At 39.5% G+C, this 16,628-nt stretch overlaps 1 protein-coding gene across 1 annotated transcript; it reads right to left on the minus strand.

Moving 5' to 3' along the window:
* Positions 1–465: 465 nt before the first annotated feature.
* Positions 466–14,347, minus strand: Fam98a (family with sequence similarity 98 member A). Its single transcript, XM_010645125.3, has 8 exons — positions 14,179–14,347; positions 11,067–11,215; positions 8,551–8,685; positions 4,570–4,754; positions 3,476–3,556; positions 2,344–2,460; positions 1,830–1,997; positions 466–1,740 (listed from the first exon to the last, which is right to left on the minus strand). The coding sequence occupies exons 1-8, from the start codon at positions 14,229–14,231 to the stop codon at positions 1,069–1,071; spliced, it is 1,560 nt and encodes a 519-aa protein (XP_010643427.1). The 5' UTR covers positions 14,232–14,347; the 3' UTR covers positions 466–1,068.
* Between the last annotated feature and the right edge of the window lie 2,281 nt (positions 14,348–16,628).

Consider the following 16,628-nt stretch of genomic DNA (forward strand, 5'->3'; position numbering starts at 1 on the left):
TATTGCTCACCTTTCACTCAAAGCACACCTCCAGCCATTTTCTTTCACAGCTTGACAATGTTTATGTATACAAAAACCCAGCAAGAAGCATCATGTCACGTCAATTTCAGTAAAGGAGAATGTAAAACATCAGCTCAGCCAGGCTTTTGTTTTCTGCAGCAATAATAAAGGGCCTCCTGCACTAAGCAAAAATCTCTTACTTTGTAGTGCATTTCTTCCATCTCCTGCCTAAAGCAAACTAACTTGCATTTGCTGAGCCAGTGGTATTAACTCGTGCATAAAACAAATTTCGGTTTGCTATTTCTTCTAGCAGATTTCAAGTAAAAATAAGGTTGAAGGAAGAACTTGTTTTGGATGGATGCAGGTCAGTTTGAGTTGCTACACTTAACTAAATGCCTACGTGTACTATAGGTTCACAACTTAGTTTGCTTTTATAGTCTTTATGGATTTTGGCTGTGTTCAAGGTTTCAGAGTTCAGCATATGGTACAGTATTCCATCAATAGAATAAGGCTACTGAATGTGCGATCTGCAAAAGAGCTCATTTAATAGGAACTGACCTAAACAATCTATCGTAAAGCAAATGTGGCACAGCCCTGCTGAATAAAATGCCAATTGGGGGCAGAACTGTGCTCAAAAACAGGCATTAGAGCACTTTATGTAAAAAATATATAAATGGGTTGTTAATATGAGGAATGTTCCCCAGTAGTAAATCTAAAAAAGTCTAGGTGAATCCTCATTTTCAAACTACCTTATTCAAGTAAATTGTTCAAAAAGTATGCATGTTACTGACTGTGGAATTAGTCTACTGGTCAAGTAAAGGCAATTTTAATTACCTTCTGATTTTTTTTCATAGAAAGGAGAGATGATGTATTTTTCAAATAAACTGTATTATGTAAATCCATTAATAAGAAAAAAACAATTGATGGAAGACCTACAAATGCTTATGCCAAGCAGGAGTCTGTCTACCATCTGTGGTCATACACAAATTCAAAAGAGATGCTGGGTTCAGGATTCTGAAACTAAGTTTCTATTACTTGAGCTCTAGCAAAATGTAAGGTTCTGTAGCCTCAACTAGTGTAATGTCTTCCCTGTCCAAATCCAGAATGATTATACTGGTAGCCTCCATGCTGGAAGTGCTGTTCAAACTGACCCCCCTGGTGGTAAGTCTGGCCTCCCCTTCCTCCCCACCCTCCTCCCTGGCCTCCACGGCCACCTCGGCCTCCACGACCACCTCTTGCACCACGCCCACCACCTCGATCACCACCTCGATCACCATGATGCCCACCATCTTGATATCTATTGTCCTGCTGATATCCACCACCCTGGTATCCACTTCCTGTATACGAAGATGTTTGGAAGCCACCATAACCTCCGCCTTGATAGCCACCACTATGGCCACCATGATAGCCACCTGGTTGGAAACCTGAATCTCGATAACCACCATCCTGGTAGCCAGCTCCTCCTCCACTGCCTCCATCTGTCCAGCCTCCTTGATGCTTATTTCCTCTTCCTCCCCCTCGGCCACCATGGTCATAGCCACCACGTCCACCTCTCCCTCCTCCTTGTTCATGACCTCCTCGTCCTCCATATGAGGAATGTTCATAGCCACCTCGCCCTCCTCCTCGGCCTGCTTGCTGCTGGGGCCCATCTTGCCTTTTCTGCCATGGTGGCATCTCTGGGGGCGGAGGTTCGATTTCATTGGGTCTACCACCTCTGTCCGGCACCCTGCCCATCAACACCTATGGAATAAGAAAGATATTTTAAACTATCTTATTTCATAACCAGAAACAAAGAGTATCTGAAAGAAAATTAAAGGTATTCCAATCACCTTGTTGATGGCACAAGCTGTCTTTTCTCTTGTAGAACCACTGCTTGCCCTTAAAATCTTTGATAAGTCTTGTCTTGCAGCCAAAAGATGGGCAACAGAAATAGTACTTTTAGGAGATAAGACTGAACGCCTTGGCTGGTAGACCTTGGCTAATTTCTCTGTCTGGCTCTGTTGAAAGAGAAGTGTTCAAAGACAAATGCTAATTTTCAAAAGTGACTTAAGAAACATTCATATTAAATAAGTTAAAGATGATATTGCTATTTACTAGGTTCAGGGTTGAAAGAAAAATTACTCCCTATTCCTACCTAGTCAAAAACTATCTTCTACAAGTATAGCTCTCAGATATGTAAGGAATGAAGGTGGAACAGGAGATCTAAACATCTCCTTTAGATGTTTAGGGTTCCTGTTTATAAATACTATGCTTTTAAAAATTATTTTATGTAAACTGTACTGTATCCCTAAAATGTACCAATAAACTCAATTAAAGCTGAAAAAAAAATTATTTTATGTATACCTTAGCTCTGTCAGACCAGCCAAAGGACTGTACAGTGACATCCAAACGTTTTATTAGCAGCTTTCTTCGGACTTCATATTCATTGGCTATGGCTTGGTTAATTGCTTCTATCTTTTCCTGAAGGAAAATTAAAAAGACAAGTTAGAATTTAAATCTGCTTGATCCCATGTTCCTAAAGGGCAGGAACTGTTCCTTTCATATGGAAATCCCTAGTACTTAACCTACATAGTCCTTCCTCCTGGTAAGATATTAACAGTTAATGTGAAATGATGGGCAAATAAACACTAATAGTCTCCAAACTGTAATAAAGAATACATGAAAGCCGGGCCTGGTGGCGCATGCCTGTAATCCCAGCACTCTGGAGGCTGAGGCAGGTGGACAGCTGTGAGTTTGAGACCAGCCTGGGCTACATAGTGAGTTCCAGGTCAGTCTCAACTACATAGTGAAACCCTATCTCAAAAAAACCAACAACAACAACAACAACAACAAAAATGCATGAACTACAAAATTCTTATTTAGCTTTCTCATAATTCACTGTATGATGTTCAGCCCCATGAAGTGTTTGGTCTGAATTCATTTGGCAATTACAAACATGTATCCTACTGAATTTAAATTTATTTTTAACCAGCCTGTGAAATATTTACAAATTACAGCCTGGCACTGGTGGTTCATGTTGTAATCCCAACACTCTGGGAGGCTAAGGTGGAAGATTGCAAATTCAAGTCCAGCCTGGACAATGAATTGAAATTCAGTCAGGGCTGGGGATTTAGCTCAGTGGTTCTGCTGCTTGCCTCACAAACTCAAGGTCCTGAGTTTGATCCCCGACACTCCCCTGCTCCAAATCAAGAAATCCTGCCTCAAAATAAAAAAAAGGGGGCTGTAGATATGGCCCAATATGAACGCCTGGGTTCAATCCCCAGTATCACACATGTGGAAAATAAGTACATGTAATTATAAACAAAATTACTTTGCATAAACCTTGAGATTCATAAACATAATTCTAAGCGTGCTCATTTAGAAAACCATGTATTAGAAGACACAATTTAAAAAGCTCAAAATAAAAACACCAACACAAAAACCATGAAAATACAGGGTTCTTTAACTAAATTTACTCAACAAGATTACTACTCACCCAATGGGCCGGTCCCATTGGCTTCTTCAGTAAAGGCTTTCCCACATGATTGGGTGGAACTTTTGCTAATGTTTCCTTTAACTGACACAAAAACATAAATAAATGAATAAAAAATCTAAAGGTAAACATATCTTCCTTATCTTCCCAATTCCCATCATATCTTGCATCAAAAGAAGACTCCTGACAGAGGCAAAGGTGGAGGATGTTTGAAACATAAATGTAAAGTCCCATGAGATAAAGACACTCACTTGTCCCACTCCTCACGTGCCTACAGAAGCATGAATCCTTCAATGCACCTAGAACAGTGCCTGACCACAGCAGGCACTCAATGAGCATTTGCTGAATGAATGAACGAATGAACGAACACACAGAAAAATATGGACTACGGATTCATTGCTGCACCCCTGTAGCATTCAGCCAAATCTGTGCATCCTGGTGCTGACCTACCCCACTATGCAAATGTACAAACCAAGTCTTAGAGTCCGGCAGATATGCATACAGGGAGCAACTCTATGACAACAAATAACATTTTTTTTAACTCATTCATTTTTCTGTTAAAAGTGCATGTTCCTAATCAAGTATATAAAAATATCTTAACTGTTCATAATGTGTGGTATAAAAACCATTCTAATTTATTTTCATATAGTCAATGTTAGCAGTCAACAGATCTTATTTGCCGATTGGAACATGTAGAGACCCGAAGTGACTGAATTACAAAGGAGAAAGCACCCTTTTCTAGCCAGTCAATGGGGAAGAGGGTGGTAACACTTCATGATAAACACCATAAAAATTAACTACATAAAAGTTCAATGATACTTTTCAAAAGGACTTAAAGCTTAATTCTTAGCTTACTTCAGCTTGTAAACCAAAGTGTAAAATTTCCTTTTTGAAAAAAAGACATGCTAATATGCTTTTAAAAAATACTAATTTCTTATTAAGTCATCTAGGATTTAAAATCCAAAACTTATTTAGTAACAATTACTTAATAATATGCACATTAGGTTCCCATTAAGAGAAATAAACTTAATGTTTCATTTCAAACAAATGTAGGACTATGCCTTTAATACACTACAATCTGGTACTAAAGGTCTTACTTTTTTTTCAATCCCGCTGAAGAATTGGAACATAGTTATATTGGCTGGAGGTTTGGACATTCCTAGAGCAATACATATGCCTTTCAACTCTTGAAAGACCTCACTACCGCCTCCTTCTTGAGCTTTTTTTGGAGGAGCATTCACACAGAGCATTCTGGCAGCTTCTAGTTCTGAGATGAGGTATGCTGAAGTAAACAAAATAAGATTTCAAAATGAGATACAGCTATAGTTAATAGTCATAAGTCTGGAGTCACAACTCTATAGACCTAATGATATGTAACTTTTAAAGCTGCAAGAATGGATAAAAACAAGAAAGGAAGAGCATTTTTACTTGTAAATGACATAACATAAACTGGTTATGTAATTCCGGGTTTTAACCAATATATAATGATAAAGTTTAATTTTAAAGTAAGCATTTCTTCTTTGAAACAAAAGGATCAAGGTACATCACACCTCAAGTTTTGAATTTTTACATTCTACTGTTAAGGAACCTCCCGAACAGGGGTTGGCACCTGTTAAAAAATTTGCAAAAGGTATGGCCGATTTTGAGAGGAGTTGAAAATATACATATACACATACATACATATATATTCTCGTCACGTAAGAGCACCAGCGATACAACTATCTTGCCCTCTTACCTCTCAGTAATTAGGCACATTGTCAGAACTACTGTGAAACATTCCATTCCTATGTAGTCAAAGTTTGACTTCGAGAAGTGCAAAGGCATTCAACTCCCAAGACTTCCTTTCCCAAGGCTCCAGTATCCTCATGTTGCCCTCTGGCTGTCCAAAAAATCCTCTTCTACCTGTGTGTTCTCCCTGCTTTTTTCAACTTATTCCCCCTCAAACAACAAAACTTTCAAATCACTACTTGGCAGAGTCCTCTCTGTGTCAGTACTGTCCCTTCACAGGATGGTTTCAGCCAGGTATAAGGAGGGCTGCAATGTGTTTTGGGTAATTTAGTTGAAGGTATACATATCCAATTCCAGTCCTTTAACTTTCCCAAAGACATTTTAATTTTTGTAAATTTTAATTTTTATAAAAGACGATTTAATAATTACTTGAGTCTTAGGATTTCAGGTTATATGGCAAAGTGAGTGCCTTTTGACAACGTAAGAAGAGAGTATCAGAAGAAGATATCTGCTAGCCTCTTAAGCTATATTAGAAGTACAAAGTGTCTCATTTACTATCCTCAAGGTGTAAGGCCAGGAGTAAGGGGGCCAAAATTTTCACAAATCATTTCTGAAAAGCTGCCAATTTCTGTTCTAAAACAATAAACACAGCTCAGTTTCTGCAAAGGTCATTCTAAATAGGCCTGATAAAGTCTTAATTCTTATTACATTCCATGTACCAAACTGTACTCAGGCATTAAATACAAAGCAGTAAAACCCCAGAGTTATGAGAATAACCACTGTTGTAACTAGATTCTACTATAGCACACTGCATACTCACCCACTTGCACACAAACTGTGACTGTTTTCCTGCTATACTGGCAGAGGTGGTGATGGTCAGAGACCCCATGGCCTCCACAGCCACGAATATTTACTATCTGGCCCTTTAAGGAAGTTTGCCAACCCTTGTTCTAGCAAACCACATACTACATAATTTAACAAACTGGTTCTCTATATTTGGGACAACATAGTTAAGGCATTCACAAAATTTGTTCACCACTATAATTAGCATGAAAAAAATTTAAAGGTAAATGTGTTCAAAGCACTGGCAATGATACTGGAGACAGTATTTTTAAAAGAAGATTATCTCTATTGATACTCTAGTTAAGAATAAAAATATGCCATTCTCCACCCAAAAAACATGACTAGCTCTTTATCCAGAATTCTTAACTGGCCAGCCATGGTGGTACACACCATAATTCTAGCAGCATGGGAGGTTGAGGCAGGAGGATCACAAGTCTGAGCCCAGTCTGGGCAACTCAGTGATTTAGCAAGACCCTGTCTCAAAATGAAAAATAAGGCCTAGGGATGTAGCGCAGTACAAAGGCCCTGGGTTCAATCCTCATGATGGCAAAAAAGCAAAAAGCCCACCTTTGATCTGTCTTAATTTACCCGTGGGAAATAATCTAAAAACCATAAAAGGCCAAAGAACAGATGAAACAGACTCCTTAACCTGACACATGAGATTTTAAACTACACACTTGAAGATTCTACTTTACTAACGGTTGTAAGAAGGTTCATTTACCACCCCCCATACAATGTGCTAAAAAATTCAAATCAGTGAGGCAAAGGTGCTGGAAATAAAATTGTAGCAGCAAAATGTGACAACTGTTACCTGGAAAGATGAGAATTAGTTACACAAAGCAGCAATGAGTAAGAATGCGAAACACTAGAATGAAAGAGATTATCAACTGCGCAGAACATCTCTAAAAAAGAGAAAACAGCAGAGGCAAAGATAAAGGTGTGTGTATACGAAGAATCTAAAAAACAAATAACCTTTAGCTGATTTAGTTGAGGAATAAATAGTGACCTACTACCGAAAACCTTTTGAGATGATAGCACATTAAAAAAAAATCAAAGTCTATAATTATGACCCTGAGTCCAAAATAGTTTTGGTGCAGTCTGCTTAAAAAACAAGAAAAGAGTTAAAAGCATTTTATAAAAACTTACATTTAGAGTGGCGTTTTTCTGGGGATTTTGTTGTTGTTGTTTTTTTAGCATTACTGATAAAAAGGCTCAAGTTTGAGATCTTTGGACAAATTAGCAATTCAGGGTCATTACTAAGCATATGTTCCACAAAGCTCTTATCTTCCTATGTAGACAATATTCTAAGTACCAAATATTATTGGTAGAAGTAATGCTATGGAGGGAGAATTAGTTGAAAATACTGCTGGTGAGCTGTTATCCCCCAGTCACAATCATCTGACAAAGAAATTAAGAAAATGATTCTGGAATAACTTAGTGCCTAAGTAAAATGGCTACAAACACTTTTTAACTTAATCTTGAAAACTATAGTTTTCTTATTGATTGACTTTTTTGAGACAGGGTCTTGCTAGGTTGCTCAGGTTGGCCTTGAACTCAGTATGTAGCCCAGGCTGGCCTCAAACTCATGGTGAACCTCCTGCCTCAGCCTACTGAGTGTTGGGAATACAGGCGTGTTTCACCATGACTGGCTGAGTTTTATCATTTCAGAGACCAAAATAGTTATAGGCAACATTTTTAAAAAGGCAAACATTTTAAAAACATTCTCTGAATTGTATTTATCATAATGAGAATTTAGCAGTAAGTTAACCAAAGCTTAATCTAAATGTTTTAGAATGTTTATAAAAATCCTGAGTTAAGACTATTGATGTATTTATTTGTGTAAGGCAATAAAATTTGTGAGTCTACTTAATGTTCTCAAGGTGAAGAGACAGTTGTTAGTATATAAAAACATTTTAAGAACTTTGCATAAAATTTTATTTCCCAGAGTAATTGGTAAGTAGAGGAACCATCCAAATACTATTCCAGAATATTTACATATGAAATTAAAACCTCCAAAGAATGACCAAATCCCAAAGAAATGGCAATAAGACAAAATAAATACTTATAACAGAATCAACTGTATCTAATGAATGCTTACTCTTCTCAAAGAATTTTTTTTAAATCTTCATTATTTCCAAACTATCTTCTCCATCTACTTAAAAGTGTTTCTAATCTAGAATGCAAAGGTTTAATGATCACACACTTCAACAACCATATAGCACCACCATGGGTCACACCAGTGAGGCATGATAGCGTGAGCACCACCAAAGTTGAAATGATAAAGAGCATCGATCACAGAAGCAATGCTACCAGCACACACACACACCCACCATCAGCTACCACACTGGAAATTTCTTAGAAATTTGTTGAACCGTATTAAATATTCTTTAACAATAAATAGCACTGAATTAAATGTGCAATAAAATAAAACAAGAACAGCAACTAGTGTATTGGTCCAAAAACATGCATAGAAAATGACAAGTACATTCAATTAGCTAGGAACTTACTGAGCAAAAGGAGGCAGTTCTTCTGAACGAGCAGGCGCTTGGTCACATCCCCAGAAGTCAGTGATGGATACGGACAGTTCATCTCCCCCAGCAGCCCACTCACCTCAAGCTGGAATTCTTCAGCCTCACTTGGACCTTTGAAGAATTACAATCATCTTATCTAATGATACTGCTTGTCTTTCTATTAGCATAATAGTTATCATATATATAAATTGAAATTTTTAATAGGCTTTTCCAAACTTGAGCTCCTTTCCCTTCTAATTCACTTCTCATACCACTGCAAATATTTCTTTTCTTTTGCAGTGCTCATTAGGCTGTCCCCTTATTTGACAATCTTTAATGGCTCGTAATTTACACCTCATCTCATCTAATTTTTTTCTGTCTGCCCTTAAAAATTCTTTGCAGTTCCTCGGATTTGCCCTTCCCAGCAGTTTTAATCATCTACTTACTACCTCCACAAATATCTCCTGGCTTTAAGTTTTCAGTTTTAAGTTATTTTCTGTGATTGACATTTTCTCCTTTCCCACTCCTCCATCAAAGTCCAGTAGACCTGTTCTTCAATGAAACTTTCCCTAAGTACTCTTGATGTCACTGACTTTCTCCTGTGAACCACAAGGGAAAGCATTTAATTAATGTACTCATCCCCAGTTGTTTCACTGGAGGGAAAGCATTTAATTAATGTACTCATCCCCAGCTGTTTCACTGGTACCTGGTATTCTCAGTTACGTTAAATTTGAAGACAGAAAACATGACTTATAGTTCTATATTTCCATAACACTTAAAAAAGCATATGGTTCACTGGATAAGCCAAGGTGAGAAAATGTTCTTTTCTCCATAACTATTCTGACTGTTCTCCATTCAATGCCATACAGTGGAAAATTAAAAGACATTGAATCAGCTTAACCAAGTCTATTTTCTCATCTGTAAAACAAGCACCATATACCAATGCTTAGCAAACTGTGACATGAAAACTGCAGGGTTTCTGGGAGCTTCTTTGGAGGCAGCTAGGGAGGTGAGGGAGTGAAACAGGAAGATCGCATATCAGTGCTTTGTCAACTGCAATCCATGAAGGTTGGGGGTTCACAAAACTCCTTTACAGGAAGCTAAGGAGGAAGAAGAGGACTGAGTTGTGCTATAGGTGCACCCTTTCCTATTTGAAGTAAAAGAGCTATACTTTCTTACCTGCTCTATGTGCTGGCTTCTATATAATGGGCCACTTGAACAAAGAGTCTGCAAATTCAAGAGTTCTCTAGGTGTTTTCAAAGGTTCCTGCAATATGACATGTTAGGTCCACTGTGGGCAAGTAACACTGGCTCTGAACCTAACTTCTGGGCTGAGTAATAGCTTTACCACAGGTAATATATCTGACTCCTTGGGGTTTTCTTTACTAATATAAGGAGTAACTTTCCCAAGGCTTAAGACAGTTAATATATGCAAAAAGCTTAACACACAGTAAGTACTCAATGAATGTAAGCTCTACTATCATTATTGTTACACTAGACCTTCCTTCATAATTTTAACTCATCAAACTTGAGCTGGGTGTAGCTCAGCAGTAGAACAACTACTTAGTAGGTACCAGGCCCCGGGTTCAGTCCCTAGCACACAGACATTTGAATTGGATGTTAACGAACATGTACATTTTAAATATGCTAAAATTCAAGAGTAAGCTCATCAAACTGGGATTATGTGGGGAAAAGGGACTTTGTGTTTAGTTCTCCGAAAAGGTGGGTTAACAGGTGGGCCTTTTTGTTTGTCTATTACAGGTTTGTCCATGGCAGAAGGAAAACAGATGGTGGAGTGTCAGGTTCCAAAATTTCATCTATTTGCAGACTTAATAATCTAGTGCTAAAGCAGTAACAAAATATAAAACAGCTCTCAGCCCTATAAATCTGATGGTGCTAGATCTGACTGTGATGCATCTAATGATATATTCCTATGATAAAGAATGCATTTTAACAAACTTCTTTTTCTTCCTAAGCATAGCTTAAGTATAGTATATTTACTTTGCAAGAATTCATGTGTCTGGAATCTGGTAGTCTCAAAAGAAGAGCATCCCAATTTGTAGCTGCTAATCCAGGATCTCACAATTCAAGTTTCATAATATACAGAAAGTTCATATATTCTATTTTTTATTCCTCATTTTTCTGTATTTCAGTAACAGGCTCTTTCAGCCTCTAAAATGGTTTATGTTAAGACAACTATGTCTTGCTTTCTAACTTCTTAATCACCTTACCTCAAAAAAGAAAGTATCCTAAAACAAACAAACAAACAAACAAACAAACAAAAATAACCTCCAGGGCCCGGGATTTAGTTCAGTGGTGCGGCTGCCTACCTGGCAAGCGCTAGGTCCCAAGTTTGATCCCGGTAAAAAAACAAAAAAACAAAAGTATCCTGGATCCTTTACACAAAATTTTTTTAGATTTACAAAAAACTTGAAATTTGAGATTTAGTACTAACAATGTTCAACTGACAATTTTACTTTTATATTTTGCACTGAAAAATAAAAGTTTACTTACTGTTAGTTGCTTGCACATTTTCTTCTAGTTTACAGAGCACTCTTAATTCAGATACCAGCCAAGCACAGAGTTTGGTGAACTCTGGGGAAGTGGCTCCAGCAGAGACTGCCTGAGTCAGGGCGCCATCCTCCAACAAGGGGCCCTTATAACTGGTGAAGAAGAAATTACACTTCAGAGGAAGGGAAAGTCACGCCCAATATATTACAGACAAAATAATCTATGTATTATTTATGTAATTAAGCTATAATTTAATAAAGACAAATTATGACTAATTTCTACACTTATAAAGGTAAATAAAACTCAAAATTATAGTGAACCATAAGAAAAAAAAGCCAAATGATAACTGCATTTCAACCTTTAAAAGTACATGACTACATGCCTGCCTGGCAAGTACAAGGTCCTAAGTTTGATCCCCGGTACTGAGAAAAAAATAAATAAATGTGACTATTTAACAGAAGCACATACACTACTAAATTATGTCAACTTCTGTACTGAAAAAAGGTTTATTTTCTTATTATAACTGAAGTGAGTATTAAAAGCAGATTATAAGTGATAGCTAATTAGACTTACTGTTTTAGAAACAGTATTACTATTACAGTTATTTTTTCTATAATTTTTTTTTCTGGAAATCAGGTTGTTTTTAGTGACTTCCTTGAAGTTTTAGCAATTAATCACTTATTTCTTTTTTCTATATTTAATGACAGTGAAGAGTAGTAAGAAATACTCGTACCATAGAAATGTTAAGATTGATTTTCATACTGGTGGCCAGTTTGCAAAATGGTACATCTAAAACCTAATCTTTTGTGACTCCGATATAATAAAATATTCAAACATTCATAACATATAATGAACTATAATCATCTATGTTCTGAAACTTAAGATTTTGCTACTCAAAGCAATCCTAAAATACATATTGTTCAGATTACCTTATATTCTTTTAAATAAAATACTGATAAAAACACTTATTAAAGATTATACATTAAATATACTTAAAGTAATGGGATGTTCAGAGGTATGGCTACATTGGAGAAAAATCAATTCTCAATCCTTCAAAATATGGTTATATGAAATGAAATGGAAAAACCTTTCCAAAAAACCTTAGGTAATACAGTATAGCATCTAGAGTCAAAAACCACTTATTTTTGGACAACGGGATGAAGAAACTAGGCCTAGATATTTCTCCTTGTGTTTTACATTTACCCTTTACTGGTTTACTCAACAAGTACACACTGAATTCCTACTGTGTGCCAGGTTAGAATTAAAAGACAATTATTCAGGGTTGGGATTTGGCTCAGTGGTTCCGCTACCTGCCTTGCAAGTGCAAAGGCCCAAGTTTGATCCCCAGTACCAAAAAGAAGAGATAGTATTCAACTGTAATATTTTTCAGTGAATTCTTTAAAATACATGGCAATCAATTAAAGCTTAATGTTAATATCCAAACGCCAACAAACTAAGTTAAAATTTATAAAGTTTTCTGAAAATCCTATGGCTTACATTACAACCCAATTAAGTTATTTCTTTGATTACTATTATTACCATAATAATTACTTTTTTATACCCAAGGTAAGAAAAATATAGCAAAGAGAGGGTAAAAGGACAATAGTGGAAGAAAATGCATCCACGTCAACTGTTTAGTGACCTTTATCCATATGGAACAGCCACATTTAAATAAAGCCTACCCTTTTCTCCGAACGTTCCTTCAACACTAACTGCAAGTGTCACTTTTTCCAGGAAGCTTCTGGGATTTCACTTCCTTTCCTAGGAACGGATCTTTCTCCAGTGCCCCTCACAAAATACTCACAGCATCAGGTGAACCTTTCTTTCCCTCACCTTGTCTCCTACCTAAGATCCAAGGCCAACAGTGCCACAGAGCAAGTGTTCCTCAAAAATGTTCACTGAATGGTTTCACATGAGAGCAAGCAGCTCACTGTCAGATGTCCAAAAAAAAAAAAAAAAAAAAAGAGCCATTTTGCAGAATGTGACTTCTACTTATACCCTAATGAATGGAATCAGCTCCCTAAGATTTGGCACATTCACAAATCTTCGGTGCAAGTTTCAAAGAAAACACTGGTAATTCACTTTGACAAAGAAAGATCGGCACCTTTAAAATGTCGATTAGGACAAGCAAGTTATTTAAATGGGCCAACTTTAGGGACTCTCAAAGGTATCCTTTAAGAAAGGTGTACCTTAAAGGTTTCTGCTGTCACGAAAAAGCCTAAGTGAATGTTTTGATAAAGGTCTAATTACTTCCCAATACAACTTGCTGAACTTGTACCCTTTTTTTTGACATAGTACCTGCAGGCAAACAATCATACAACTTGTTTCTGGAACCACAATTAGCCCGACGGTTCCAAGTTCTCAAGTTTAATAGAGCACATTGATCTGGGTGACCCAAGGAGATAAGCAGCCCTATTTCCAAGCTTTGAGGTACCGTTGAATTATGACCGGATGACGGGAAGAGAAGACAAATGTAAAACAAACGTGCAGGTTTTGAATGGGTAAAGAGGTCCTGGGCCATTAGGCTTAGCGAGGCGGTGTCCGAGCCAGGGGAGAAACTGCCACTGATTCCCAGGCAGGCGGCGGGTAGGCTACGTGCACAGCTGCGCTGGCGACTGTACCGGGTGAGCGCCCAGACGTGCGGCTCGGGAAGCCAGGCTGCGCGGAGAGATGACTGGGCAAAGGAGGCTTTCGGAGCGAAGTGGGTGGGGTAGGAGCACAGGCTCCAGGCGAGACATTTGGAGAATCGGCTGGGAAGCGGAGAATCAACTTTGCTGCCTCTGGAGCGGGGGGTAGGGCGGGATAGGGGCAAGGAGAGGAGCCGCGAGTGGGGGTGGAGAAGCAGAGCTCAGACAATGACACGCGTGACTGACAAAAGCTGCGGGTAACTGGGCTGGAGGGAGCATCGCTGAGGCAGGGGCGGCGGGGGCGCAGGGCCCAAGCCCGCAGGGCAGGGAGTGGACGTGGCAGTGGGGGTCCCGGGGCCGAAGGGAGGCGACGGCGGGAGCCGCGGGCGCGGCGTGGGGAGGCAGGTGTCTCCGGACTGAGGCGCAGAAGGAGTTCTCGGGGCGCCAGCAGAGTGGGGCTCGGGGGTCCAGTGCTTTGGCAGTCTTACCCTAGATCTTCCAACGACTCCAAGATGTCAGTCTCCATGAGGTCACACTCCATGCTACTGTGGTATTCAAATTTCCGAGTCGTCAGACTCCCCTCTTCGCCGGCAACGCTTACACTCACGCATGCGCTCCCTCCCCGGAACTTCCAAATCGACAGCGGGCGCTTCAGGCCCTGCACTGCGCATGTCTTGAGCGTGCGCGAGCATCTGGGTCCCGCCCGCCGCCCCGCCCCTGCCTGCCACAGGGGTGCCGGTGTGCACATGCGAACTACTGAGTGATGAAGCCAGCCGCCCGAGGAAGGGCAGCAGGACTGGCTGCGTGGCAGCCGGGTTTAAAGACCCGGCGAAGGGGAGCGCTCCAAATGTCCGTGTACGCATGTGCAAGCCTTTGGGCGAGGCGGGCAGGGGAGGGGCTTGTCGGGGGCGGTTCTCTGGACTGGGTAGCGTGTGTGCGGCTCAGACTGCAGGAGAGCCGGGTGGGGGTGCCCTCTCCAGCAAGCCGGAGAGTTCGAGTTTTACTGTAGGTTAGGAAGAAATGGAAAATGGGTGATTCCCACTAATTGCTCGGGACCGGGTCGGACACGCGAAGTGCAGAGAACGGCAGATAACATGCAGTTTGATTTCCTCAATTTCAGAGGCTTTCCTTTGACACGACGAGACCACCCAACGCTTCTGTTGTTTAGCTCCTGTGCATTTTTCCCCTGAGTTATTTTTCTTTATTTTTGTAGCTTTTTGTTTTGTGAGACAGGGTTTCCCTATGTAGTTCAGGCTGGCCTCGAACTCGGGCGATCCTCCTGCCTCAGCCTCCCGAGTGTTGGGGATTTCGGGTGTGAGGCACCGCATGCCCAGCTTCTACCTGATTTCTAGAGCTCCTCTCAGACACTAAGCATCTTATTTGAAAGGGAAGGGGGGGCTTTACTCTGTATCAAATAGAGTGGGACATATTTAAACCCATGCAGTTTAGATGGTGAATAAAATAAACTTTCTTGCGGGGATGTCATTGCTTTTCACATTATTTCCCTAGGTGTTATGCTTAGTTTAGGATGAGTTACGGTTTGAGGGGACAGTTATTGATTACGTGCTTAGAAGCTATTGGGAAATGAGAAAAAGCATTTTCAAAGTGATGGCATATTGGGAAATTATACTTAACCATAAACTGGCATACTGTTATATTGTGTAGACATTGAATTAAAGGGTTTTCACATTTATGCCAGATTTTCTTTTTGCAGTTCTCATTTTCACTTCTAATGGGTCAATGTTCCCTATCCTCAGCAGTACATTGTTATTTCCTTACTTTGAATCATCTGGAGTCGGGGAAGGTTATGTAGCTACTATGCACCTAGCTTGGTATTTACCCCTCCCACCGCATCATGATGCTACCCTCACAGTTGTACAAATATTACTGCATTTTACAGAGGAGGACACTAAGGCCCGTGGTTTAATGATTTGTCAAAAAAAAGTTAAGATCCATAAGTACAGATTGGATTTTGAGAATGAGAGATCTGAATCCATAGCAACTTTATTTGACTATTTAAATAGGATTTACAAGCAGGATGCAAAAAGGTAGGAAAATTTAGCTAGTTGAATGTGTTTAAGCTTGTATATATTGTGTATAATTATCTTTCTATAATAAAATATTGTGTTTGTGTGTGTGTGTGTGTGTGTGTGTGTGTGTGTGTGTGCTGGGTAAATGCTAAACAAATGCTGTACCACTGAGTCATAGTCCAAGCCCTAAAATGGATTTTAAAAAAATCAGAGTTGTTGCAGGTGCTAAACAAAATCTAATGCGTAATACAAAAGTCAACTTTAGAAAGTTGTTACTTTTATTCTTGACTTTTTCCTCCCTCCCTCCCTCTCTCCGTTTTTTTTTTTTTTTTTTTTTTTTTTTTTTTTTTTTGGTACGGGACCTCGGGTCCTTTCGCAAGGCAGGCCACCGAACTGCTGAGCTAAATCCCCGGCCATCTCTTTTTTTCTTTCACAAGTTCTCAATGTGTTGCCCAGATTGGCCCCCACGTCCCCATCCTTCAGCCTCACCCTTCTGCGTAACTGTAGTTATAGGTGCTTGGCCCTTAACCCAGTTTGGCTTTTATTTTTCTTTCTGGTACCGGGGTTGGAACATGGAAGGGCTCTACCACTGAACTACATACCCAAGCTTTTTCGTTTTTTTTGATACAGGGTCTGGCTAGACTGCCTAGACTGGTCTAGAACTTGCCACCCTCCTGTGAAGCTGGGGATTATAAGCATGCACCATCGTGCCTTGTTTGACTCACCTTTTTTTCTATTCTGTACTGGAGATCGGGCCCTCCCCTCCCCATTCTCTCTCTCCTTTAAATTTAGGTTTCCCTATATTTCCTGGAGTGGAACTTGTCACCCTTTTGCCTCAGCTTCCCAGGGTTCTGCCATTATGGGTGTGCACCACCAACCCCTCCTTTAACCCACTTTTTATTGTAAAC

The sequence above is a fragment of the Fukomys damarensis genome, unplaced genomic scaffold (genome assembly GCF_012274545.1).
Source record: "Fukomys damarensis isolate Sample0158 unplaced genomic scaffold, DMR_v1.0_HiC HiC_scaffold_2, whole genome shotgun sequence".
NCBI classification, from domain to species: Eukaryota; Metazoa; Chordata; class Mammalia; order Rodentia; family Bathyergidae; genus Fukomys; species Fukomys damarensis.